Source organism: Amia ocellicauda, chromosome 12 (genome assembly GCF_036373705.1).
Source record: "Amia ocellicauda isolate fAmiCal2 chromosome 12, fAmiCal2.hap1, whole genome shotgun sequence".
Taxonomy (NCBI): domain Eukaryota; kingdom Metazoa; phylum Chordata; class Actinopteri; order Amiiformes; family Amiidae; genus Amia; species Amia ocellicauda.
Window position 1 is genome coordinate 17032352 of NC_089861.1, and position 27755 is coordinate 17060106.

The 27755-nt window shown below is 40.0% G+C and overlaps 2 protein-coding genes across 4 annotated transcripts in view; both read left to right on the plus strand.

The window, feature by feature from the left end:
- Positions 1-1955: 1955 nt before the first annotated feature.
- On the plus strand, positions 1956-22530 carry LOC136764442 (mucin-22). 2 transcript variants are annotated; one of them, XM_066718506.1, is made up of 10 exons: positions 1956-2314; positions 12958-13034; positions 14130-14335; positions 14556-14623; positions 14766-14923; positions 15186-16169; positions 19991-20187; positions 20360-20424; positions 21427-21572; positions 21753-22530. In XM_066718506.1, exons 1-10 carry the CDS (start codon positions 2247-2249, stop codon positions 21878-21880), a joined length of 2097 nt encoding a protein of 698 aa, XP_066574603.1. In that variant the 5' UTR covers positions 1956-2246; the 3' UTR covers positions 21881-22530. The 2 variants fall into 2 exon arrangements, with proteins under 2 accessions (XP_066574603.1, XP_066574604.1); XM_066718507.1 differs by lacking the exon at positions 1956-2314 and adding an exon at positions 2322-2459.
- Positions 22531-24396: 1866 nt separating this feature from the next.
- The window catches only part of LOC136764443 (uncharacterized), a 39268-nt gene continuing 35909 nt past the window's right edge, over positions 24397-27755 (plus strand). Inside the window, exon 1 of one of the 2 annotated variants that reach the window (XM_066718508.1) lies at positions 24397-24710. The gene's annotated coding sequence lies outside the window, so the exon portion shown is untranslated. The remainder of the gene's footprint in view (positions 24711-27755) is intronic. The other variant, XM_066718509.1, reaches the window with a different exon arrangement.

Genomic DNA, 27755 nt, shown 5'->3' on the forward strand with positions numbered 1-27755 from the left:
AAAAACACGCCCAAAGCATAATGTTTCCACCTCCATGTTTGATGGTGGGGATAGTGTTCTTGGGGTCATTCCTCCTCCTCCAAACATGGCGAGTTGAGTTGATGCCAAAGAGCTTGATTTCGGTCTCATCTGACCACAACACTTTCACCCAGTTCTCCTCTGAATCATTCAGATGTTCATTGGCAAACTTCAGACGGGCCTGTACATGTACTTTCTTGAGCAGGGGGACCTTGCGGGCGCTGCAGGATTTCAGTCCTTCACGGCGTAGTGTGTTACCAATTGTTTTCTTGGTGACTATGGTCCCAGCTGCCTTGAGATCATTAACAAGATCCTTCCGTGTAGTTCTGGGCTGATTCCTCACCGTTCTCATGATCATTGAAAGTCCACGAGGTGAGATCTTGCATGGAGCCCCAGACCCAGGGAGACTGACAGTTATTTTGTGTTTCTTCCATTTGCGAATAATGTAGGTTTACAATCTTGTCCCTGACATCCTTGGACAGCTCTTTGGTCTTGGCCATGGTGGAGAGTTTGGAATCTGATTGATTGATTGCTTCTGTGGACAGGTGTCTTTTATACAGGTAACGAGCTGAGATTAGGAGCACTTCCTTTAAGAGACACCTTGACCACAGAAATCTTGCTGATTGATAGGGGATCAAATACTTATTTTCCTCATTAACATGCAAATCAATTTATAACTTTTTTGAAATGCATTTTTCTGGATTTTTTTGTTGTTATTCTGTCTCTCACTGTTAAAATACACCTACCATTAAAATGATAGACTGATCATTTCTTTGTCAGTGGGCAAACGTACAAAATCAGCAGGGGATCAAATACTTTTTTCCCTCACTGTATAATGCTACCCCACTCTTTGATTTTGCCTGTCTCTCCTTAACTGTGTGTATCATCATAAGTGGTCAGCATTCCAGAGCTGGTGTCTAGAGAGATGTGTGGATCCTGTATCGTGCCCCATATCAACCATCCTGTGCTTCCTACAACAGCTGCTTGAAGACATCTGCATCCACACTGAAAGTTGCTGTTTGTCTGCTACGGTGGTTTCAAAACAACGACTGGTGCACTGGGAGGTGGACGTGATCCGGCTCACCTATGAGACTGCCAACATTTCCACGCCTGAACACATCTCCGCTTACTTAACAAGGGGACAGGCCACATCGTGGGCTCTATTTCACGGTGCCATACTTTAAGATTTGTGCAAAGCTGTGACCTGGTCCGGTCAACTGACCATCACGAAATTCTACGTGATGAACCAGCTGCACCCAAGCTTGGGCACCCAGGTACTTCAAACTGCTAGCCCTCAGGCGCTGTGAGGCTCTGCTATCCTTGACATTATGGGTTGGGCTTAATCAGGTGTCAGGACTCGCGTCAGATCTGGTATAGTATTCCCATTAAGTAATGGCTGTCTTTCAATTCGAAAGGGAACGATAGGTTATTATAACCCCGGTTCCCTGAAAAGGAAAGACAGCCAGGCAGGCTCTTCCCATTAGGTAATGGTTGTCTTTCTATCTCAGGGAACCGGGGTTATGATAATAACCTATCGTTACAATGTGTTTTGGTACTGTGTCTCAGGGTGGCTGTAATGTATATAGTGAAATTTAAATAATACTTACTTGTTTAATAAAACATAGAAACAAATACTTTATCATGTTACTTCACTATTACTATTATCCATTATTTGACATGATATAACTCATTTTCAGAAAAGCATATTTTAGGTAAATAAGTCAAATTAATTCAAATGATTGCATTTTTTATATACTGTACTATATCTTACATTAATTGTTTGTGATTGTAATTTTGTTGTGTACTGAATACATTACTTATTAATAAGACAAAGGCATCTGCTACATGTTTGTAGTAGTAATAATTTGTATAAAAGTTTTGCTGTTTACATTAAACTACCACATATTTTCCATTGTTAAATTAATATTTTGTTTAGCTTTAATAGGCCAATAACATTTTTGTGTAAATATTCCTACACACAACCTGTGTTAAAATGTGTTGTCCTTAATCACACTCAGTAAGTGTGAACTTGCTTATTACCTTAACCAACTGGTCTGTGTTTTTTCATGTGGGCGGAGCTGTAGTACAGGTTACTGCAACAAAAGACAAAAACTATTAAGAAATATATAACACACCTACATTTTTCTTTTCATTTCTTACAATGGTCGGAATGAAAATTGATTTCAAACTGTCATCGCTTCCACTAAAAATATATTTTTTCTTGTTCCATGAGTCATTTATCACAATGCGTCTCTTCAGTCGCCATTCCTCCCACAATGCATGTCCCAATCCACAGGTATGTGCCAGGTAAAAGAATCAGGCTTGTCTTAAAGTCGAAAGAGGTTAATTCAGTGGTATAGAGCTGTCCTGTACCAGCACCGCAATAGCAGAGTGCATTTGGATCCTGGCTGGACTGTCCGATTTAAAAAAACAAATCATCTGTAAGTAAGCACTTTGTGTGCGTGTATGTATTGGTATGTGTATATATATCATGTATTTGTTTTGTGAAATTGTTCAGATTAAGCCAAAACACTTTAAAAAAAAATGTTATGTGTATGTTTATTATTTATTCATCTTCTTGGTCATATGTTTGAGATGAAGCCAAATACAATTATTCTTCTTTTTAACATTTTAATATATGCATGTATGTATTTATGTACTTTGTTTATACTTGTTTATTCTAGTATTTTAAACAACTTAGAGATGCATTTATTTTAAGTAATGGAAGCTACAATAGCTTAAATGATTATTAGAAGCTGCATTGTTTTAATTTTACCTTATTTCTTACTAAATACTTGTATAACTCTGTGCAGGCAAACTCTTAGTCAGTCAATGTTGTAGATGTTTTAAGTTAGTCAGTTTGGATACAGATAACTTCAAAGAAATGGGAATGAAGGACTCACTTCAAGTGGGTGATTGTACAGTAGGTACATATTGTGATGAAGAGGAAAAAGACATTTTCAGATTAGTTGTAGGTGTTTTTAAGTTAACAATTTTGCAGATTATTCTTCACATTGTTTTTTTTCACTATTTCATATGTATATGTAAATACTTATGTATGCAAGTATGTATATATGTATATGTATGTTTTATTCTTCTTATTGATTTTTTAGCAGACCCTTTAATCACGGTGACTTACAAAATATAAGAACATAATACGGTATAAAATTACAGATCAAAACATAAAATTCCAGGTTCACAATTAGACAAGTGCAGTAACGAAGCTAATGCTAGCAAAGCCCTTCAAAGCCAAGAGTAGAATGTGAAAACAGAGCAGTTAGAATAGGTTGGAAACAGGCAAGGGTTGAGAACCGTAAAACAGCAATACGGGAAATCCAAGAGTTGTGGTCTTGAAAACAGGCAAGAAGTCAAAGAACAGGCAAACAGGAATAACAAGTGAGATCCAAGTGTCCGGAGTTGAGAGAATACGCAAAGGTCAGAAACACTAGTGGGGGAACACAGGAAGATACACTATGATTTATTACTGAAAACAAACAAGACTTCACAAAGAGTATGAGCAACAAAGGGGTTTATATACTCAGAGCAGACACGTGGACATGGTATTGTGATATAAACACCTTATTGTAATGTGATTTTTTTATTATCATCCTTTGATACTGAACAGTCAATTATACACCACTACAAAACCACTACTGTCACAAGGGGCAGTACTTATCAGAGCCCTGCAGATACAGCACACCTGCGCACTCGTCAAATTGTCGCCATAGAATGTGTGTACTGTAGCCAGGCCCGCATTAAACAACATTGGGCCCTGGGGCGATGAAGGCCCCCCTTCTAAGCACCTCTTCCCCAACCCGTCCAGTCCTTTCACATGCAGCGACACGCACACATTGCACAGTTAGTGTCCATCAGGGGTGGAAAGTAACGAATTACAACTACTCTCATTCCTGTAATTGAGTAGCTTTTTCATGGACTTGTACTTTTTCGAGTATTTTTCAAATTTGGTCATTTTACTTCTACTCAAGTATGTTTTGAGTTAGTATCGTACTTAGTTACTTTTATAAAGTTATTCGTTACAGAGTACACATTTTGTAGGCTGAAGTGAAGGTGACAGACAGACAAATAGACCAATAAATGAAGGAACAATGCATTCAAATGTCAAGCATTCCGCCCACAACACTCAACAGGCCAATCAAATTGTGTGTCCTAATCACACTAATCACTGGTCTGTCAAGTCAGTCATCCAGTCCAGCAGCAGTAGCTAAGGTAAGTTAATTAGCTAGTTAGTTAGCCATGAGTATTAGTGAGTAGGGGTGTACATTTTGTAATGCAAATCGAAGATCGATTGAAACGATTTGATTTCGACCATCAAATTTAAAGAAGGGGTGGTAATTTATTTATTTATTTGGCTTACCAAACCAAAATTAATTTAAGTATCAGCAAAAACAAAATGTCAGCAGACAGTAATTACCTCTGCGAATGTGCATTTCTCCCGCTTATCCGTTCATATGTTACTAAATATTTTAATTAAATACCTATACTGTATTTCAGCTATGAACTCCTCAGAACACTTTCTTATCCAGCCACTGTACCTGCAGTTTATGCGGTAGGCTATACTGAATATAATATAGCCGATCAGGGCTGTGTAATAAAGAGTTATAATCGTGTTGATTCCTGAAAAGTGATTTTCTACACAATATTTTTGTTATTATAATAATAATAATAATAATAATAATAATAATAATAATAATAATAATAATAATAATTATTATTATTATTATTATGCAGAATTGCACCTGCTATAGCTGTCATCTGTCTATCTTCTGATTAGCTTTCCTTTGGAATTCAATCTTGATCACTTGAAACCCAGGTATCTGGCTCAATGTCTCGATCTGTTTGATGCTAATTATTTTCTATTAGGGCACTGTAGTGTTGAAAAGCGCGTTTTCTGCATTAATGTTCGCATTTGTAAGACTGAGCCATTTCAAAGCGCTTTCACGTTGCTAGGCTATGTTTCAGTTTTATGCTAATTTTATAACTGGTTCTTTATGTTTTATAATTGTATATGTCTGCTAAGATATGTGCATAGAGTGCACAGATATGTTACAATAAAGTAATGGTTATATTTAAAAGTTTGTATTATTATTATTTCTAAATGGCTGTTGCTGATATTTAAATAAAATACATATTCAGACAGATGACTAATTAAAGGAAAAAAACTGAATAAATGATTGGAATAACATAACGAATGCAGATGCCTCCAAACAGGTGTACTGCATGATACAATTAAGCAATTAACATCCAATATTCTTCTGTGGCACGTATTAAAATGCTGAGCAGGCCCAATTGACCTCGATTGTGGATCAAGAAGGCAAGAGGAAAGGATCTAAATTACTTTGAAAGATAATTCATTATTGGGGCATGAATGGCAGGAGCTTCAGTCACAAAGACTGCTCAACTGGCTAGTGTTTCAGTAGGAACAGTGACTAAAGTTACATCTGCATTTAGATCTATGGGAAAGACATCAGTAAATAGGGTTGGAAATTGTGGTTGAAAGCACACATTCGATGACTGTGATGCTCATGCATTACTGCGATATGTTAGGAAAAACAGAAGAGCAACTCTGTGCCTGAGAATGTCAATGCAGGACGTGATCAAACTGTGTCAGCAAGAACAGTCCATTGAGAACTACACAAAGAGGGATATTATAGTAGGCTTGCAGTGTATAAACCCCTCATTACAAAGACAAATGCACATTTGAGAGTTCAGTGGTGCAAAAACCATAGGCACTTGGCTACAGAGATGTGAAAAAAGTGGTCAGATGAGTCATCCTTCACCATATTCTTGACAAGTGGGTGAGTGCATGTGTGGGCCACCAAGAGAACGGTACAGGCCTGACTGCTTGACCCCTACAGTGTGGTCTGGAGGCATTTTCCAGGCATGGTTTGGGTCTACTTGAGTTTGGGGTTCCCGGTCTGTAAGCTTTCTGTTGGGGTTGTTTTATGGAATTATATCTGATCATTAGAAATACGCTCTCCCGCTCCTGCAACAGGGAACTTTCTATGGGTTTTATAGCGCGTGCACGCAGCTGTTTTATTCCTCTCTCTCTTTTTTTTATATCAATGTGTGTGGTTCTGCTATGTCCGGAATTCATAATTGGTAACATGAATAGTCTAAAATAAGTTGGGGTTATTTAGGTGCTATCTACCACTATAGTTATACTGTTTTATGGAACTGATTTGTGGTCTGTTTTAATTAGTATATTTGTTCTTCATTCCAAACACTGATAATCTTATCCTGTATAAAACCAATTGTTTATTATTATGTTAAACCATGCTTTATTCATTTTTTACCAATTGTTTATTCGAGACCAGTGGCAATGTTTATTGGTTTTAATTAAATGTAATCAATTTGATAATTAACAATCTGGAGTATGGTGCCTTCACTTCTTCCTGAAAAAGAGCTGGGTGGGGAACAAGTCCTTGTCCTCTTTAAACGCAAGGAGGCCTAGTTCAGCTAAATACTTCAAGTAACTGCTTACCTGTTACACTCTCATTGCACCTTAACATTTGGTTATCTACTTACATGGTATGTTGATTTCAAAACTACTGATTCCAATTGAAAATGAGTTCGATAATAGCTAGCTTGTTGCATGGATTGAGGTCACATATGAGCATCACTCGACACAAGCGAGGTGAAATTATGAATAACGTCTGATGCATGCCTCTACCTTGCACCTTCTTGACTTCGTCCTTTTTTCTGAACTCTTTTAAAATGTCCCTCTCTCATCAGCAGCACCATTGTAACCTGCGCTTCACCTAACCCTTCCTGAACTAGTTCACGTTTTTAGATGTTTTCATGCTACATCTGTCACTCCACTCGTAGCCGACATATAGGGTTTTAAATATTATTTGTCATATTTTAGGGGCCCTTTGAAATTCCAGGGCCCTAGATGATCACCTATTTCGCCTGTACGTTGGGCAGGTGTTCTGACAAAACTTCCCCATCATATGGAGCGCCGTTTGTGCCAAAAGTGTTCGTCCGTCAATTTGGTAGTTCGTTCGGAAATTAATTCAGAAATTCATCAATTTGGTCATACAGTAGTAATAGACAAATAGACAAACAGACCAACTTCCATGCAAACTTCCAGAATAACCGATGAACTTCCAGACGAACAGACAAACTTACAGACAAACCAATGAACTTCCAGATGAACAGACCAACTATCAATCATGCACTATGCCAAACCCACTTCAGTCCTTCTGGCCAATCGGAGTAGACATGCCTATTTTAACCAATACAAATCCAGGCTCACACAAAACAGCTTCAGACAATAATATTGCATCAGCCTCGAAACCTTAATGACTTGGAGAGGATCTGCAAAGAGGAGTGGGACAAAATCCCTCCTGAGATGTGTGCAAACCTGGTGGCCAACTACAAGAAACGTCTGACCTCTGTGATTGCCAACAAGGGTTTTACCACCAAGTACTAAGTCGAAGGGGTCAAATACTTATTTCCCTCATTAACATGCAAATCAATTTATAACTTTTTTGAAATGCATTTTTCTGGATTTTGTTGTTGTTATTCTGTCTCTCACTGCTAAAATACACCTACCATTAAAATTATAGACTGATCATTTCTTTGTCAATGGGCAAACGTACAAAATCAGCAGGGGATCAAAAACTTTTTCCCCCCACTGTAAGTTGTTCATCTAAGCACTGTACACATGGGCGGAAGTTGGGGGGGTACAAACTTGATATGTTCAATTCATTTTCAGTAGTTATTTTCCTAATGTGAGGGGCAAAACAAACCGGAACGCAACTGCGCTACAGCCCCTCAGTCCCAACAGGTATTTGCATAGAGTGACGAAAAATTGTGACATTCCTGTTTTTAATGCCATATCTTTCAAGTTTGATTGTAATACATGAGAGTGAATGTTAATATAAAAGTGAGCTATTATGCTATTAAAGTTTTCACTTCAAGTTTGCTGGACAAAAATAAAGACTACGGGCAGGGAGCTCTGACAATTGGAGATGTTCCACTAAAGAAAGAAAACAAAGGGAAACTGCTAGTAGGAAAGTCCTGAAATGTTTGTACCTCAATGCCAGGAGTATTAGGAACAAGATGTTAGACGCAGAAGCCACAGTGCTGGCATGTGACTATGATGTTGTAGGAGTGACAGAAACTAAAATTATGGGGATGAATACAAGTTGAAAGGATACACACAGTTTAGGAGAGACATGCAAAAGGTGGTGGGGTAGCATTATATGTCAGAAATGACTTTGAGGCAGAACTGAAATTAGATCTTAGTAATGAATAAAAGTTCTGGAGGATTAACGGTAGCAGTGTGTTACAGAATACCCAATTCAGATATTCAGAAAGATGTTGCATTGTACAGTGTAATCAGGACAGCATGTAGCAAGGATGTGGCTGTTATAATGGGGGATTTCAATTTCCCAAACTTAGACTGGGAAAGCCCAGTGGGGACTACGGAAGCAGAAATGGAAATGGTTGAGATGGTAAATGACTGCTTTCTAACTCAGTTTGTCAGGGAACCAACCAGAGAGTGCGTATGCATTTACTTGATCTTTTCAAATGACCAAGATAGAGTCAGAGGGACAAATGATCTACAATTTTAGAAAAGCAAACCTTGAAGGTATGAGGTGGCACCTAGAAGAGATAGAATGGAGCACACTGGATACAGATTCAGTTGAAAATGGATGGTTATATTTTAAGAATATACTACTTCAGGCTCAAGAGAAATTTGTACCAAAACGTGACAAATGGAGGACCAAAAGACATTGGCGAAAATGGTTTAATAGAAGTATGCAAACAAATATCAACGCATACAAAAGGGAGAGGCTAAACAAAATACAAATAATATGTTGAGCTGCAAAGAGATCTTAAGAAAGGGATCAGGAAAGCAAAGAGGGAAATAGAAAGAAACATAGCTCTTGGAGCTAAACCTAATGCAAAGAGTTTTGATGAAGAGAACAGCAAGCGGTCAATAAAGGAGGAAGTGAAACAGATAAAGGGCAAAAATGTAAGTATCTTGGAAAACGAACAAGATGTGGCAAATGTTCTAAATTAGTATTTTACACACAAAAAAAAAACAGATAACATGCCACAGGTTAACAACCAGTCCAGTCAAACCCTAAGAGAGATCAGGATAAATGAGGAGGAGGTACTAAAGGGACTAGCAGAATTAAAAACAAACAAATCACCTGGGCCAGATGGGATATTTCCAACAGTACTTAAAGAAATGAGAGAAATTATTTATAGGCCACTAACTCAAATATTCCAAATGACACTTAGAAAAAGGGGATGTGCCAACTGACTGGAAGACAGCAAATGTCATACCAATCCACAAGAAAGGGGACAAAACTGAGACAGGAAATTACAGCCCAATCAGTCTCACCTGCATCACCTGTAAAATGTTGGAAAAAATGATTAGACAGAAAATAGAGGAGCATTTTACTGAAAACCATATTCTTGGAGATAGTCAACATGGGTTTAGACGAGGCAGATCATGGGCCAGATTAAATCAAAACTTTGACCCACCCGCTAATAGAAAACTACACAAATATCCATAATAGCAGTTACATTTATGATTAGAAGAAAGTGGCATCTTACTAAAAATTAAGCCGCAACTGTGTACAGTTGTGTAGTTTTCTATTAGCGGGTGGGCCAAAGTTTTGATTTAATCTGGCCCTATATTTTACTAATCTATTAGAGTTCTTTGAACATGCAACTGTAGCTGTAGATCACATGAAAGCATATGATATGATATACTTAGATTTTCAGAAAGCTATTGACAAGGTTCCACAACAAAGACTGATCCTCAAATTGGAAGCTGTAGGCATTCAGGGTAATGTAAGTAGATGGATTTTGAACTGGTTGATGTATAGGAAACAGAGGGTGTGGATTAGAGGAGTTGCTTCTAACTGGAGTGAGGTTGTTAGTGGAGTTCCACAGGGATCAGTATTAGGGCCTTTGTTTTTTCTAATCTATGTTAATGATCTGGACTCTGGGATAGTTAGCAAACTTGTCAAGTGTGCAGATGATACTAAGGTTATTCAAAGGGACTTGGATAATATTCAGTTGTGGGCCGATACCTGGCAGATGAAATTCAATGTGGACAAGTGCAAGGTATTACATGCAGGTAACAAAAATGTCCACTATAATTACACTATGGGAGGAATAGAACTAGATGAAGTAACGCATGAGAAAGACCTAAAAGTCTATGTGGACTCCTCACTAAAACAAGGGCAGTAATGTTAAGACTGTATAATGCACTAGTTAGAGCTCATCTGGATACTGTGTACAGTTCTGGGCTCCACACTTCAAGAAAGATATCGCTGCTCTAGAGGCAGTTCAGAGGAGAGCAACCAGACTTATTCCAGGTCTGAAGGGAAAGTCCTGCTCGGAGAGACTGAGGGAACTGAACCTTTTCACCCTGGAACAGAGGAGACTATGTGGGGACTTGATCCAAGTCTTCAAAATCATGAAAGGCATCGACCACATCAAACCAGAGGAGCTTTTCCAGATCAGCAGGGAGACATGGACCTGGAGACACAAATGGAAATTGGGCTTCAAGGCATTCAAGATGGAAAACAGGAGACACTTCTTCACACAGAGAGTTGTCACAATCTGGAACAAACTCCTGTGCAATGTGGCTGAAGCTGAAAATTTAGGAACATTTCAAAATAGACTGGATAAGATCCTTGGATCACTCAGTTATTAATGGACACCAAACGAGCACAATGGGTCGAATAGCCTCTCCATTTTGTAAACTTTCTTATGTTCTTCTAAATATGGATATTCAGATTGTGTTTTGTGAAAACTACTTCACCCTGGCAAATTATTTAATGCAGGATTGACGCTACATTAGATTTAATACCAGGAAAGTTGAGCAGTGCGATATTAATTTGCAGATATGCTGCTAATTCTTCTGCAAACGACTCACAGCGTGAACATTTTTTATTTAATCTTGCCCTAAGTCCAAGCACTTTCAAGATCTACTGTTGGCAAGGCAATCTCAATAGATCAAACAAGAGTAGTAGGTGCTCTGTGTCTTGACAATTATGATTCAAGTCCCACACTGCCCTTCCATTTATGATGATCTGTTGGAACTGCATGTATCCTCTTATAAAATTTGCTATTTTAAAGAAATATGTTGTTTTTTGTTTGGTTGATTTGTTTGTTTTAGCAAGTGTATGATTTGAACAAATCACTTGCTTTAATTCAGGAAAATGTGTTACCAACGTAAATAAGGAAGGTGAAGACTTTTTTTTTACCACCAATCCTTTCTTTTTTCAATATTTTTCTTTTAAAAACAAAACAAATCACATTTCAATGCTAATAATGGAGACAGAACTGTAACAGCAAGTGACAACAAGAAGAACCTTTGTCCTAGGTCTGCTGGCGAGGTAATCCAAAAAAACTGTTGCCAAGGTTTTCTGTAATTCTTTATATGCATAATACATAAATTAATGTTTACTACCAACAATCAACAGACCAGGAGCAGGGGCCACATGGCCATGCTCTACTGAGAAGTAAAGATATTCCAGGAAAAGAGCTCAACTAGACAACACCACACTGACTGGGGCATATGAACTAGTAGGTTCATGCACACCACCAATCGAACCAATCACTTGGAACCGATTGAACAGAGGCAGGAGCCTGAAACCATCTACAGCAAAGCGGGCACAAGAAGAATACACCACAGTACGTGCAGGTTGCTCACACATTTTGCAGATACAATGGCCAGCAAAAATGCAGCCTTAAAAGAGAGCAGTTCCAGATCAACTAAATTAAGTGGCTCAATGAGGGCTTGGAAAGTGCGTTCGGCATTACACCAAGGTGCCAAGCAGGTAAGTGGAGAGGCCCAAGTGTTTGCACACCGCTCAAGATCTAGGAGGCAGGAAATGGGCTCCTGGTGACTCACAATCGATCTGGACATGAAAAGTGGAAATGTGGATGCGAACTTTTAAGCATCCAACAGCTCCTGCACAAACTGCCATGGGGAGGTGACAAAATTTTGAGTTCTATAGACACCATGTCTGGAAGGAATGGAAACAATAAGAGTACTGCGACCTCATAGAGGGAGCTGTTGCTGACTGTTGCTGACTGAATGACCACATCAGACAGCACTTTGGCGGTCTTTGCCCTTCAGATTATATCAATTCTTTGACTCAATAATAACAAAATACAAAGCTATACTTTATAGCTGTTACATTTATGAATAGAAGAAGCATCTTACAAAAAATGAAACAACTGCTCAGTACAGTTTTGTGAACCAAACTTCTGATTTAATACTTAAAGTAAGTCAATGTAAAACAGGTCTCCTAACATGCGCTCTATTACTCTCGCTCTCACACACACATCTAATCAGATTGTTGCTTAACAAAACACAAAGGAATACCAAACCTAAAATACACACACCACAGGATGAGAGATGACCTCTGTTATAAAAATAAACAAAAAACAAAGACACACCTTATTAACATTGAAGATTACAGCCATTATTACATTTTTCCCACTGTGTATTATTTTTATTATTCTTGTTATTATTATTCTTGTATTATTATTATAATTTTATTTGTAGTACTATTAGTAGCAGTTACTTCAGCAGTAAATAATAATGATGTATACTTCTCAAAAATAAGGGAACACTCCAAGTTCAGAAATCAATGTTAAGTGTTCCCTTATTTTTTCTGAGAAGTATATTTAAATTTGATTTTAATAGTAGTATTACAAGTAGTAATATTGGAATGTTTGAAACTGCGCATATGTAATCTGTCAGGCAATGCCGGATTCCAGGGGATGCAGAATATTCTGGTACTCACTCACTCTTATTTATAAACAGCTAAAATCCTTTGTCCAGGACCAGGGCTGGAGACCCTGCTGAACTGTACTGTACTGTACTGTTTCCAGAGCTTATACTGAATGCCATCTTTTCAATGCTTGTTCCTTCAGCCTCAGGTTACTACAGAATCTCCCAGTTGTGAGGATGAGAGCCTCTGAGGCAGCACAGCTTACGGTACTGCTGACAGGTGAGTCTGTACAAGCCACACCCCAAACAGCAGCATGCACACACAGAGAGAGAGACACACACAGTTATCATTCAATTAGAAAACAGTTCTCAAAGGGACTATGGGACATTATGCTTCTATATGCACTATAAATATGTGTATGTATGTGGTGGGCTCACACTCCAAAGTCCCAAAGTCTCCCCTGATATGCAGCTCCTGATGAGAGACAGATGCACTCACTTCTGCCCCTCGTCACAACACTACACCCCACAGTGTGAAAGTATGTTAGTGAGTGTGCGAATATAAAAACTGAGGTGTGTGAGAGTGAGTGTATGTGAATAAGAATGCGTGTGTGTGTGTGTGTGTGCCTGACAGGGTGTTTTGTGTAAGAAAAATAAAACCACTGGTATAACTAGCATTTGTTTTCCCATATGAAACTCTGGTGTATGTGTGTACACAATAATGGTCTTAACAAGTATGCATACAATATTTTCCAAAAGTAATTTACCATTGTATGAAGTTGTTCTCTGTTATCTGAAGTCGGTGAGGGCTACCATTGGAAATGCATTTGCATTTTCTGCAACAGCCCCATCTGTGTTTTGTCCGTGTTAAGGACAGCTGTAACTTGGACAGAAGAAGTAGGACAGAAAAACAGTCCTTCTTTGCACCTGAAATGTTTGATTAATCACTCCCCTTTCCCTACTTCCATAGGCAATTATATGCTAATTAGGAAACTCTCTGCTTTTAGGATTTGTCTGATCGTGGAAAACAATAGCTATTTACCATGACATGATGTCACTCAGTTGTGGGGAAAAACAAAATTTGAAGAATCACAACCAGTTCTTAAACCGTTCTTATTCTGTCCATAATAAGGATTTTTGAAACCGACTCTTTGATGAATAGGGCCCAGAGTGTTTCTTTACAATTATCTTTAGAATACAAATCACCAAATTGAACAAATCTCAAGGTGCAGGTAAAAACATAACAACAACAAAATAACATAAACTAAATAAAACTACAAACATAAAAAAGTGGCAGAAGTGGCAACACTCGAAAACAATATCTTAAATAGTATTGTTAAATATAATCCTTTCCCATCATCCTCCCATTCTACAGTAACCCTCAGCACTCTGGCTCCTCCAATCACTGCGAACGTGTCAAATGTCAATGTCACTCCAAGGACCGCCAACATGACCATGACAACAGCTGCCATGGAAACCAGGCTGGAGATACAGGCAGCGCTGATGGAGCTGTTCAGTGCAAATCTGACCAATCAGAGCACAGCAGACTTCAAGGACGAAACACAGTACTTTACAGCTGAGGTGAATGAGTGTACGAGTGTCTGTGTATGTGAGTGTGTGTCTGTGTGCATGTGAGTGTGTGTCTGTGTGTGGGAGTGTGCGTGTGTGTGAATGTGAGTGTGTATCTGTGTGTCTGTGTGTGGGAGTGAGTGTGTGTATGTCACACTGTATTTTCCAGTCAGTCGGTGTGTCTGTACTGAATTAACCCTCTTGTTCTCTCTCTCTCCCTCTCTCTCTGTAGATTGAAAATATATTTAAAAATTCTAAGTTTAAAGAGTCGTTCCTGTACACTGAAGTCATCACATTCAGGTTAATTTTGTATTTTATGTATTTATTATATTTCCATTCTGAGTTGCAAACCTAAACTCTTTGACACAGTACTGCAGTGTCCTGTCAGTCAGTGTATCTATACTGTAGTGTACTGTATTAACCTTCTCTCTCTGTCTCTCAGCTCTCATCTCTCAAGAGCCTTCCTTGTAGACTTTGACCTGGTGTTCAACAGTAGCTACCCTGTCCCCCATATCAACAGTGCTATCACAGAGCTGATGGTGGCCATCTACAGTAACCAGACTGCACTACCCCTCAACCCCTGCTTCTTTGAGCACAGAGGTCAGTGTCAATATGATCTCTCCTTCCCTCCCTCTCCACTTCTCACTCATTCACACACAGTCATTCTCTCTTGCTCTATATATTTTGGTGGCACCATGGGGGGATGTACACCATAGAGGCTTGGTATATTGACAGGGTCTAGCAATCACAAACAGGCAAAGGTATTGTGAAAAGGAGATTAATGTATTGTTTACAATGTATATGCTGTATATCAAAAAAATATTCTCTCATATTCTTTTGTTTCCGACTTGTTTGCTTACAGGAGTGACGACTGTGGTTCCTCCCACCACACTTACTCCAGTCAGTACCCCGCCAATGGCGACTGGGAATACAACCAAAGGTTCAACTACAACAATCAGTACCCCCCCTGGGGCAACTGCAGCTGGAGATACCACCAAAGGTACTGGTACAACAGCCACTACCCCCCCTGGGGCAACTGCAGCTGGAGATACCACCAAAGGTACTGGTACAACAGCCACTACCCCCCCTGGGGCAACTGCAGCTGGAGATACCACCAAAGGTACAGGTACAACAGCCACTACCCTCCCTGGGGCAACTGCAGCTGGAGATACCACCAAAGGTACTGGTACAACAGCCACTACCCCCCCTGGGGCAACTGCAGCTGGAGATACCACCAAAGGTACCGGTACAACAGCCACTACCCTCCCTGGGGCAACTGCAGCTGGAGATACCACCAAAGGTACAGGTACAACAGACACTACCCCCCCTGGGGCAACTGCAGCTGGAGATACCACCAAAGGTACTGGTACAACAGCCACTACCCTCCCTGGGGCAACTGCAGCTGGAGATACCACCAAAGGTACAGGTACAACAGACACTACCCTCCCTGGGGCAACTGCAGCTGGAGATACCACCAAAGGTACAGGTACAACAGACACTACCCCCCCTGGGGCAACTGCAGCTGGAGATACCACCAAAGGTACTGGTACAACAGCCACTACCCTCCCTGGGGCAACTGCAGCTGGAGATACCACCAAAGGTACAGGTACAACAGACACTACCCCCCCTGGGGCAACTGCAGCTGGAGATACCACCAAAGGTACTGGTACAACAGCCACTACCCCCCCTGGGGCAACTGCAGCTGGAGATACCACCAAAGGTACTGGTACAACAGCCACTACCCCCCCTGGGGCAACTGCAGCTGGAGATACCACCAAAGGTACAGGTACAACAGCCACTACCCCCCCTGGGGCAACTGCAACTGGAGATACGACCAAAGGAACAGGTACTGAATGCAACTGGTAGCCCAAAGTCAAAGGGAACCATGACTGCAGACCACTTATCTGAGAAAGGAAGCAATGCCCAAGGGGGAGGGTTTTATATATTTTCCTAATCGAAAAACACCAAAACAGCCCCTGTGTCAGTTACTCAAACAGTCCCTTTCCTGTTTCCGGTTTGTATATAACATAACGAGCACACAGGAAGTTCCTCTTTGCCTCTTGTGCCTTGGATCATTGAGATGTGAGATAAGCTCTATATGTTGTTATCTTTTTGTGCAAAAACTGGTGTTTATTGGTCGGCTGGTTGCACAAATAGTGCTGTTCACTACCGGTTTGCTACATTTGTCATGTCTTTTATTATTATTATTATTTTTATTTCTTGGCAGACGCCCTTATCCAGGGCGACTTACAACATAAGTGCAAACAAAGTACAAAATTACAGAGAAGTATAACTATACAGTCCTCTGCCATGCTACACATCAGCTCAGTTTCGGTTTCATATACACAGGAAAAATAAATCTTAATTTTTAAAAAATATATATGTATTAATTACAGACTAGACACTGTGCTGGTTTCTAGTCCACAGGGCTTTTTCCACCACAGGAACTTAGAATGCTAGTCAAGGACGGGGTGATTGTTCCTGTGTTAAGCGAGAGCACAAGAGCTGGCTCTTGATGGCCTGCTTTGTATTCTACTGCACAGAAAAGCTGCTATTGCCCCACCCCTAGCTGTGCTAGTTGGCAGAAGGTCAGTGTTACTGTGTCCAGCAGAGGAGTACATCGCCCTTCCCTCTCTGCATTACTGTTCCCCGTAAAGTGTGACTGATGTCCTTGCTCCTACTGTAGGTGGCTCAGATGTGGACCCAAGAGGCCCCGTGGCCTTTTTAGCTAGGGGATCGACGTGCTGTATCAGGTGTGACAGACCTGTCTCCTTATAAACCAACCCAGGCATGCTCCAGCTCTGGGCCTAGCCCAGACCACCTGATGGCCTGGGGTCTGTCAAATGTGGTAGTAGCCACTATTCAGTCGGCGAGCGTTCCCTCTACAATGTCGCAGTATTCCTACCGCTGGCGGACATTTCAAACTTCGTGTCAAGACCCAGTCACCTCCCATATTGGGGCTATATTACAATTTTTGCAAGAGCTGCTGGACCAGGGAAAACCCCCGTCCATACTCAAAGTGTATTTGGTGGCCATCTCCACATTCATGTCCATATTGATGGCGAGCCCCCCATGTCTCATTTTTTGGCTACGCAGTTCCAGATGGGAGCATGCAGGCTGTGGCCACCTCACTCCCCTCCCCGCCCACATGATGCCTTAATGTAGTGCTGGATGCACTTTCCAAGGCCCTATTTGAACCACTGTAATCAACTGACCTCAGGCTAGTGTTGCTAAGGACTCTGTTTCTGCTGGTGATCACATCTGCTAAATGCATGAGCAAGTTACACACCCTGTCTGTACACCCTGTGTGTGTCTGTTTTGTGGGAGATGGGTCCCAATAGTGCTGTCTCCACATGAACAGGCCTATTGAGTGGATGGCTTTCCATCCTCCTCCCTTCTCTTCGGAGGAGGAGAGTCAGCTGCATCTATGCCCCATGCAGGCCCTCAGGAGCAGATCTCCTGTCACCCCCGCTCTGTATATGGTTATTATTTGGGCTATTTGGAGTGCACTTAGGACTTTCAAAGCTCATACCAGTTGTTTGTGTCGTACGGAGTGTGGACACAGGGCCAGGTGCTTAGAAAGCAGCGCCACTCGCACTGGACTGTGGACACCATTAGCATAGCCTGCAAATCGACTGCAGTCCCAATGCTTGAGCACCTGGTGGCACACTCTACTCGAGATGTAGCCACATCCTGGGCCCTTTTTCAAGGCGCCCCCATGGCAGACATTTGTACGGGTGTGAGCTGGGCCTTGCCGCACACCTTTGTTTGGTTCTACAGGCTGGATGTGAACAGACCAGCCCCCTCCATTGGGAACACAGTTTTTGGCTTCTGTTGAGCCTCAGCAGCCTGTGACAGACAGGTTCCTGCTGGCCTCTTGTATCCCTGTTTGCCCCTGTTGGTGCATCCTGGTGACTACCTTGGATGGAGCTATGCTGAACCGCTTCCCTTCCTACCAGATTAAGCCTTCTAGTCGAGCACCCATGGGTGCTGCTCCTGGTTTTTGTGACTGCCCTGTAAACATTGCTCCCAGGGACTGTCACGCAACCGTCAGGTATGTCCCTGTACCCCGCTATGTACATAGTTCCTTGGACAGCAAGTCTGTGGCCCCCTCCTAGCTAAGTGGAGCAGGGGGCTGCTGCCGCTGTTTCTAGCAGAGGGCACTTGAGCTGGCTCTTGTTGCCCCTCTGTGCACATAGTTAGTTGTTAAGACATGGTTGAGCTTGCTGTTGTCCTGCTTCTAGCTACGCTAAGGCAGCAGGTGGCAACTGTTCTTGTGTTGCACTGAAGGTGCAAGAGATGGTTCCCTGCACCTCATGGTATATATAGTTACTTTGTTACAATACAGTAGAGCTGGCCGCTCCTTACTGTGTTGAGTGAGAGATTTTGCTCCTGTCATTAGAGGAGGGCATGTGAGTTGGTCTCTGTTGCCCTGGTCTGTATATAGTTTCTTTGATAACAGGATCCAGTAAAGATTGCTTTCGCCTCGCTCCTAGCAGTTCTGGTTGAGCAGAAGGTTACTGCTCCTGTGCTGTGCGGTGGCTACATGAGTGTTCTCCTGTTGCCATCCTGTATATACTTGTTGTATCCAGCAGAGGCTATCCCAGTGTCTTGCTAGCCCACTGTGTGTATATTTTCTTATGACACATCTGTGGCCTGCTCCTAACTGCGTTAATCGAGCAGGAGGCCAATGTGATGGGAAGCTGAGGGCACGAGAATGTTTGTTGCCCCGCTCTGTTTCCATTCTGTTAATTTGTACAGTAGGTCTGTGGCCCACTCCTGGCTGTGCCAATGGAGCAGGAGTCAGCTGCTATGTTTGTAAATATGTTTTCTTTTGTTGGTCATGTTTTATGTGTTTTGTGTGGACCCCAGGAAGAGTAGCTGATGTATATGCATCAACTAATGGGGATCCTAATAAAAACATAATACTTGTTGTCGCCCCGCTCTGTTCAATTTGCTTAAAAGTTCTGTAACAGTAGGTTTGGGCCCACGTTGTATGGTGTAGATCTGTGTCCCCACCCTTAGCTACGCTAGTGGAGCAGGAGGCCACTGCTACTGTGGTTGAGTGGAAGGCACAAGAAGTGACTTTTGTTGCCCTACTATGTACACCATTCTTCGCTTCTGGGCAGCCCAGATGTGACCCTAAGGGGCCCCTGTGGCCTCTATCTAGAGCTGGTTCAGCGAGGCCCCCCTAACAGGTATGCCAATGGGCAGGCTCCCTTACTAGGTCGCTGCCTCCTCCCTTGTGACGGTTTGGTTATACATTAACCCCTCCCCCTTGGGCAGTGCTTTTGACTTAAAAGATAACGATAAGGATGCACTGCCCACAGGTTGCAAGGTCACGTGGGAGACCAAGTCTCCCGGCAAAGAGAAAGTTCCTGTGTGTGCATCATGTTATATAAAACAGGAAACAGGAATGGGTCTGGTTGAGTAACGGACAGAGGGGCCTATAGGCAATTTTGATAGAAAGATGTTTCAATGAGGTTCCAATGGAAATTAGTTAAAACCACTCCCCCTTGGGCAGTGCTTCCTTTCTCCTTTCTAAGAGTGTCTGCTAAATAACAAATAATGTAATGTAATATGTCCAATATATGGCCTGCTCTCTCCTGCAATGTTAATGATCTGTATTGTCTAGCCAGTCTGTTTGTACCTTCCTATTCCTTCCAGCACCCACTACTGCGTCCATGGCCCCCAGCTTCACTACTACAGCTGCTGCTACAAGTACCACAAATACCATCCTTACCACCCCAGTGCCTCAGAACACAGTCATACTGTTCTTCAGTATATTGTGGGATTTCACCTTGGCATTGAATGACAGAAACTCTCAGGAATTTATAAAATTGGCCCAGGAAGTGACAAGTGAGGTAAAAATACTGTTTTATCCTTTCTGCACTGAATGTCATTTCTGAGAGAGATGGAAGGGGGAAGGAGGAGGGATACAGTGTTACTACAGTGTTCTACTAAAGTCTGCTCTAAGCTGTGATCAATAAGTCAATCAATCTCTCTTTCTCTTGTTCCCCCCACCCCCATTCACAGTGTAATACGATTTTCCAAGCACGGTTTGGCAGCATCTTCATCAGCACTTTCTTGGCGAAGTTCAGGTATGTATAGATTTATTTAGTAAAAAACTTGAATGTATTTGAATGTAATTATGTGTCTATAATTATTATTATATTACTGTTTTTGTGTGGGTGTTTTTGCTTCCTATTCATTTAATTTGACCTGTGACAAAAAATGGCTTTTTATCATGTTTTCTTTAATGTGGTTGGCTTTCCAATGCATGTATGTTTTATAGATGTGTAAGTATGGGGTGGAAGTTGCCCTTAATGTGGCGGAAGTGAACCTGAAAATGACAGAATTGTTAGTTACTGTCTTGCAGTAGACCAGTCCACTACTGCTTCCACTGAGGGAGCAGCTGGTCTGATCAGAGTTTAAATGTGCCCTCTTGCACAATGGGATTTGGCATGAATTAGCACTAATACAAAATTACAAGACAATGTCAAACATTCATACCTAGCAATATAAACATGCCATTGGACTGTATTGTACTGAAGTGCAAAGGAACTCAGTTTAGCCACAGGCCAAGGCTGGGCTAAATGATAATGGCCTTCCATCAGTAGCACTAAAATCCTTCATTAATCGTTTTTGCTTATTGAGGTCCTTTTCAGATGGAATATTACTACAGCTTCCAATATAGCTGCATGACTTCAGTCAGCTGACAGGATAACCTGTTTCCACTCCTACACTCTTGCTTCAGACACAGTTAATGATCCATTCTTAATAAACGCAGATGCAGATTAATCTGAAGCAAGAATATGATGCCAACCTTGCCTTATTTACACATGATCCCCTTTGAACAATACAGCAACCCTGAAGCACAAACAGAAGTGTGTTTGTAACATATCACTTTGTCCAGTCTGTCTTTTTCTTATAATAAGCCTGACTTAACGAAGTCTTAGATTAAGCCAAGCTTTAAAATGTCAGCTAACTAAAAAATTAACTCTGATTTGTTTACCATCTAACTCAGTATTTTATGATATGCTCTGTGCCTGTCTATGTGATTCTTGTTTGCATTTCCTTCTATCCATGTCTCTATCTTGCAGCAATGGCTCGATCATTACTGCTCTGGACATGGAGTTTACCAGTCGGAGCTCCATCCCCCCGGACAATGACATCATCCAGACTTTCAGGAAAGCGGCACAGGACCAATCATTTTCATTTCCAATCAATCCTAATATAATTTACATCTGTGAGTATAGAGAACGTTGATATATATTTTCTTGTTTTTGTTTAGTGTCTTACTCTTGTAACAAACTGGGGGCTCATTCACTTCCTGCTCTTTTGGTGTCTGCATTTGTGGTGGTAGTGGGAGGTGTAATTGATTTTGCATCCTTTTGCAATTTTTTCCCCCTCTTCCTTTCCTCAACAGCCCGCAATGTGACGACATCCCAGAATACCACAGGTGCTGCAGCTCCTCTCAGCCCCTCCAGTCCCTTCCCAGCTATGCTGTTCTCTCTCCTCGCTACACTCCTCTCAGCCAGGCTGTTTCTGCGCTAGACTCTCCTGTTGGAGATCGTGCCACCAGAAGCCACACGGTCTTTTGGGCATTGCAGGAAATACAACAGTTTTCCCGTGAGGAGACCAGAGTATATTTAATCCACTCCTCCCTACCATGACCAGGAGAAATTGGGGTTAAAACGTCAGCCTTGTTTTCTATGAAATTAAGATATCAGCCACAACCAAAGCTGTACTTTTAACCCCTGTTACACATTCTTCTGAAAATGACATAATTTTAGTCCCATTTATTTTAACACATTTTAGTTGCATTGGTTGAAAGCTAACATCTGAGTAACTGCACCTCCTTAGAAATCCCAATTTGTGATTAAATACAGTAATGTGCTAATATTAAAACTAGCAAATCCACATGACACATGAAAAAGTAAATAGATATATTGCATTTAACAGTTGCAATTTCGGCATGCACTATGGAGTAGTGATTAGGGCACCGGACTCATAAGTGGAAGATTATGGGTTCAAATCCTGGGTGGGGCAGTACTGTTATACCCTTAAGCAAGGTACTTCACATAGATTGCTCCAGTAAAATGCCCAGCTGTATAAATGGGTATGAATGTAAGTTGCCCTGGATAAGAGTGTCTGCTAAATGACAAATAATGTAATGTCCTAATTAAAACTATTTTTCTGGTGCATTTTTCTGACCAAATATTTTTTTTCAAAATCAGTACAATTATTTCAGATTCGAGGAGACTCCTTTGAGAAAACTCACTTTATCGTCATTTTATAATCTCAGCGATTTCCTTTCAAAATCTTGAACACTTTCATAAGTAAACTAGGAATGCAGATATGAACCAAAACATGCATGGGGAACCATCACTACTGCTGTGGTATCAACATTATTCGGGGTCGTTGCAATCAGTGTGATTTCAGGGTGAAACATGGTTGTGTTGTCTGTGAAGGATTTTGGGCTGAGAGAAAACTGTTAAAATGGGATTTCAGGCAAGTACAATAATTCTCTAACACAACCCTGCTGTATTAGGAAGTTTGAACTATCATTGAAAGGAAAATCATCAGTGTGTTTTATTGTTTATGTATTAATTGTTTAATTAATGCATGACCCACCTTTCATTTCATGACCAAAAGTGCTTTCTGTGTTCCTGAGCTGCTGCTCACAATCAGTAGGCTGGGACTTGAAAAACTATTTCCAAAATATAATACAGTAATAATAATGATAATTATAAGAACAATAAAAAATATATATATATGAAAGTAGAAACAGTTCATGTTGATGAATCCCAGTCCGAAAACAAGAAGCAGCGAGACACGATGCGTTTGGGAGCTTTCTGTAATCAGATCTATCACCCTTTTGCTCCACAAATCTAGATACGCTAGTATGCTTATGCTTATTCTGTCAGTTCAATTTATTAATTAATTTCAATAAGATAAATTAAAGGCATTTAAGCATGTGAAATTTGGCAAAGTTTCAGTGGTAACATTAAGACAATGTAATGTGAAGAGAGATGACAGGTTGAGCTGTGTGTACGTTGAGTGAAAGCCTGAGGGAACTGCTTAATCTTACAGAACAAAGCTATATTTTATTTTAATATATGGTGTGAGAATGTGTAAGGAATCCACAGGACCACAGTGAATCAATGTTTATTAGATAATGTTAATAAAATAATATAAAGAAACAGGCATCCGAGATACAGAAGCTAGGGTTCTGAGTCCCAAGAAACATAGGTGCAGTGGGATTCATTGAAAGAATATTGATTCAATTAATATTCATTAAATACTGATTAATAATGTAATATATTAAACTGGCTACTGAAAGATCTACAATATAAATGAGGAAATATGATACCCCTTTGTCAGGTCCATTTGGAAGAAAAAAATCTGTGACCTTGTGGATGACTGTTGGCTCTTATTGAAGACAGAATGTAACATGAGGAGGAATTTAAACTTTTTTCAAAGAGCCTGGCTTGAAGCCAACATTTCAGGTGATTAATTCAAATGGAGAGTACAAGACATCAGGTGGTGATGTAAAATTATACAAAATTGATACTGATAATTTAAACTAATTTCCATCAATTGTTTGTAACTGTTTTTCGCATGTTCCAACAGATCTGCAGTTCAACTGAAGCTCATACTGTCATCTCTGTAAGATTATGAAAGGTTGCAATTATCACGTATTAGGTACAGATTTACTGAACAACTAATATAATTAATTTCAAATTAAATAATTTCTTTTTACATTTGTACAACAGACCTTTGCAGATATTACTGCATGTGACACCTGTTTCCACACAAGGTAGTATAAGCAATTAAATTGAACTGTCTGAGCAAATAAACACAACGCACAGAAAAATAAATAAATAAATAAATAAAAACAAGACTAGGTCTGGAGACAAGTGTTTTAAATTAGTAAATCAGTATTGGAAGATAAGACATAGAAACATATTGATAATTACCTTATCTGACAGATCTGTTTTTTCAAATGGGTGCTTGTGTTGCAAAAGGTTGAGAGAGAGAGAGAGAGAGAGAGAGAGAGAGAGAGAGAGAGAGAGAGAGAGAGAGAGAGAGAGAGAAGGAGAGAGAGAGAGAGAACAATTTTGCTTTTACTTACAATGATTGGAATGAGGATGTCATGACTTCAAACAAAAGTTGTTTTAAAAGTTCAGTCTTTTGTTATATTACACAATGTTCTTGCATTGTTATCGTTCCTCCACCTTATCTGCCATGTGAGGTATGCGACAGGTGAAAGCATCAGGGTATGTTAAAGTATAGAAGTGTCCTTCACCAGGGCTGTAATAGCAGAGCAATTGGAACCTGACTGGACTCTCTGATTTCAAATCGTGAACATTTGTTCTTCTCTGTAAGTAAGCGCTTTGTGCGCGTGTGTTTTTATTATTAATTTGATTTGACAAATAGTTGAGATTATGATTTTTTAAATTAGTTTAATTGTATTTTATGTAAGCCTGTTTGTGTGTGTGTGTGTGTGAGAGAGAGAGAGAGAGAGAGAGAGTATGCTTAATGTATTTATCTTGTTCAAATATTTGAGCGCAATCCAATTTTAACTTTTATTTATGTATTTATTATAACATGTATTTGTTTTTATTAGTTTATTGTAGTATTTCCCGCAAAAAATAGATGTTTTTTTGTTTGTTTTTACAAAACTCAAACTACAACGATTGAAATGTACTTGTTTGTAAGATTTATTTTTGGTTTATTTTTATTGTATTTATTTATTTATTTATGTTCACCACATCAACTGCTTTTTGGGTGTGTTCCTTACAACTTATTTCATTAACCAACCCTACCCCCTCTCTCAGAGGGACATATACATGCAAACTTTTAGTCCAATGAAAGAGGGACTAGTACAGTGAACAGCACACTACAACATAGTTAAGTATAATACAGACCACACTACACTACACTACACTACACTACACTACACCACACTACAGTAAAGTACACCACCGTACACTATACTACAGCTCAGAACACTGCAGTACAACCAAGTGTAAATTACCATAAACTATGTTATTGCACACTACAGTATAGCAAACTACAGTATATTACAGTACAGCACAGTCCACTACACTACAGTACCGCACAGTCCAGCACATTACACTATACAGTCCAGCATTGTACAGTACAGCACAGTAATGATACAATTTGTCAAGTGTATTCGCAATATTTTCAAAATGGTGGAAGGTGAAAAAGCAAACATTCTTCTGCATGAAACAAACATATAGACAAAAGTTCAATAGTCTGGATGTACTTTGAATGAGCATTAAACAACACAGTACATTGTTTACTTAGTTACTTAGCAAAACCCCCATCTTAGCATCTGAATGGGTTCAGGTAAGGTCAACTGTGTGAACACTCTCAAGTTGTTGTTCCAACCAAGTAAGTTGTTTCTATAGAAATTCACACATTACATGACATCACAGGCTTATTATGATGCAGCATTTGGGTGTGGTAGTCTTTCCGAGAGTCCATGTATTTCCCTATGCACTCACTTCTGCCTGGTTTCTCTATATTTGTATGTGGACATGCTGAATGTTTGCACAGTAAAAGCCATTGGGACTTTATTGTGTTACATACGTTTAAATATTTCTCAATTTCATTTATTTTTTAATGGCAACAGATACATAAAGTAAACAGAAATATCTACTGTGCATATTCAATAAATAGTTCCTATTCTGATACAAATCAGGGGGGTCAGGTGTTCCCCCATAATTTCTCTCCCCTGGGATCTGGGGAGGGACAGAGTAGATCTGTCTGGTCTGCACCACACCACCCCACACAACATTACAGTATATAGAGGAAGCCCCTGCAAATGAATGAAGGAAACAAAAATGGAGTTTTAAATATTTTAATACATTAGTAAAATAAAAGGTTTCTCAGGTTAGTTGTAAAATCTGAAGTTTAAAACTAAATCCTTTTACAGGTATGTTTTACATTGCATTTTGGAATGTTCACATATTTCATTATCTATTTATTCAAATCCCAAAATCTAGAGATGTCAGAGTTAATCTCATACATTTTTCCATTTAAGTATATGACATCACGTTCTGATGCTAAACACTGTGAACTCTAATAACGGCTAATAAACATTGTAGACAAACAGTTGTCATTATCATTATTATAATCAGCATTATTGTTACATGGAACATAAAGATTAGAATAGAAATAGGCTACAAAGGTTAAAAGTGCATTTTTCTATTTAACTAAATCGAACACTGTCAGATATTGAGTCACACTGACATCACATGATTATCACATAAACAGATGGCCAAGTATACACTGAAACAAGACAGACGAGAAATATGAGAAATACGACACTAATGCTACGGCTGTTGCTTCAATTGCTGCTGGTACTACTGCTCCTACTTCTAGGGACCATTTAAAGAAAACATGTTTACGCTGTTCCTTGCATAAAGCATTAGTGACATTACTGTACCTTGCTAAACTTTCATGTTATCAAATCAAAATGATTTGGAGTGGCAAAAGACCTTCTGGCAGATCATATTTCGCACAACAATGCTGTGGGAGTGGTCATATTCTAGCAGTATTAAATCAAGGAAATACTCACAAGAAAACATCCTGCAAATGTTCTAGCTCCTTCCTCTCCTCCTCTTAGGGATTTGTCTAAAAGCCTGTACCGGGCCAGTTACAACAAATATAAAGCAAGCCATTTAAGCAAATATTAAAGAGTTACATCTGCATATCTTCACACTTAAATAGTTCCCATTTCAAATACAGAAGGCTTATCGTAACTGCAAAAGGGGTATCAAATGTGATCCATACAAATAAAATATATATTTATATATACAGTGCATCCGGAAAGTATTCACAGTGCTTCACTTTTTCCACATTTTGTTATGTTACAGCCTTATTCCAAAATGAATTAAATTAATTATTTTCCTCAAAATTTTACAAATAATACCCCATAATGACAACGTGAAAGAAGTTTGTTTGAAATCTTTGCAAATTTATAAAAAATAAAAAACAAAAAAAGCACATGTACATAAGTATTCACAGCCTTTGCCATGACACGCAAAATTGAGCTCAGGTGCATCCTGTTTCCACTGATCATCCTTGAGATGTTTCTACAACTTGATTGGAGTCCACCTGTGGTAAATTCAGTTGATTGGACATGATTTGGAAAGGCACACACCTGTCTATATAAGGTCCCACAGTTAACAGTGCATGTCAGAGCACAAACCAAGCCATGAAGTCCAAGGAATTGTCTGTAGACCTCCGAGACAGGATTGTATCGAGGCACAGATCTGGGGAAGAGTACAGAAAAATGTCTGCAGCATTGAAGGTCCCAATGAGCACCGTGGCCTCCATCATCCGTAAATGGAAGAAGTTTGGAACCACCAGGACTCTTCCTAGAGCTAGCCACCTG

What these genes read in the sequence shown, in the direction of transcription:
- LOC136764442 (XM_066718506.1), top strand. Translation starts at nt 2,247, where the DNA reads ATGAGTCATTTATCACAATGCGTCTCTTCAGTCGCCATTCCTCCCACA. An exon ending in ACTTTCTTGGCGAAGTTCAG is followed by an intron (nt 20,425 to 21,426) that starts GTATGTATAGAT and finishes TCTATCTTGCAG; the next exon opens with CAATGGCTCGATCATTACTG. An exon ending in TCCTAATATAATTTACATCT is followed by an intron (nt 21,573 to 21,752) that starts GTGAGTATAGAG and finishes TTTCCTCAACAG; the next exon opens with CCCGCAATGTGACGACATCC.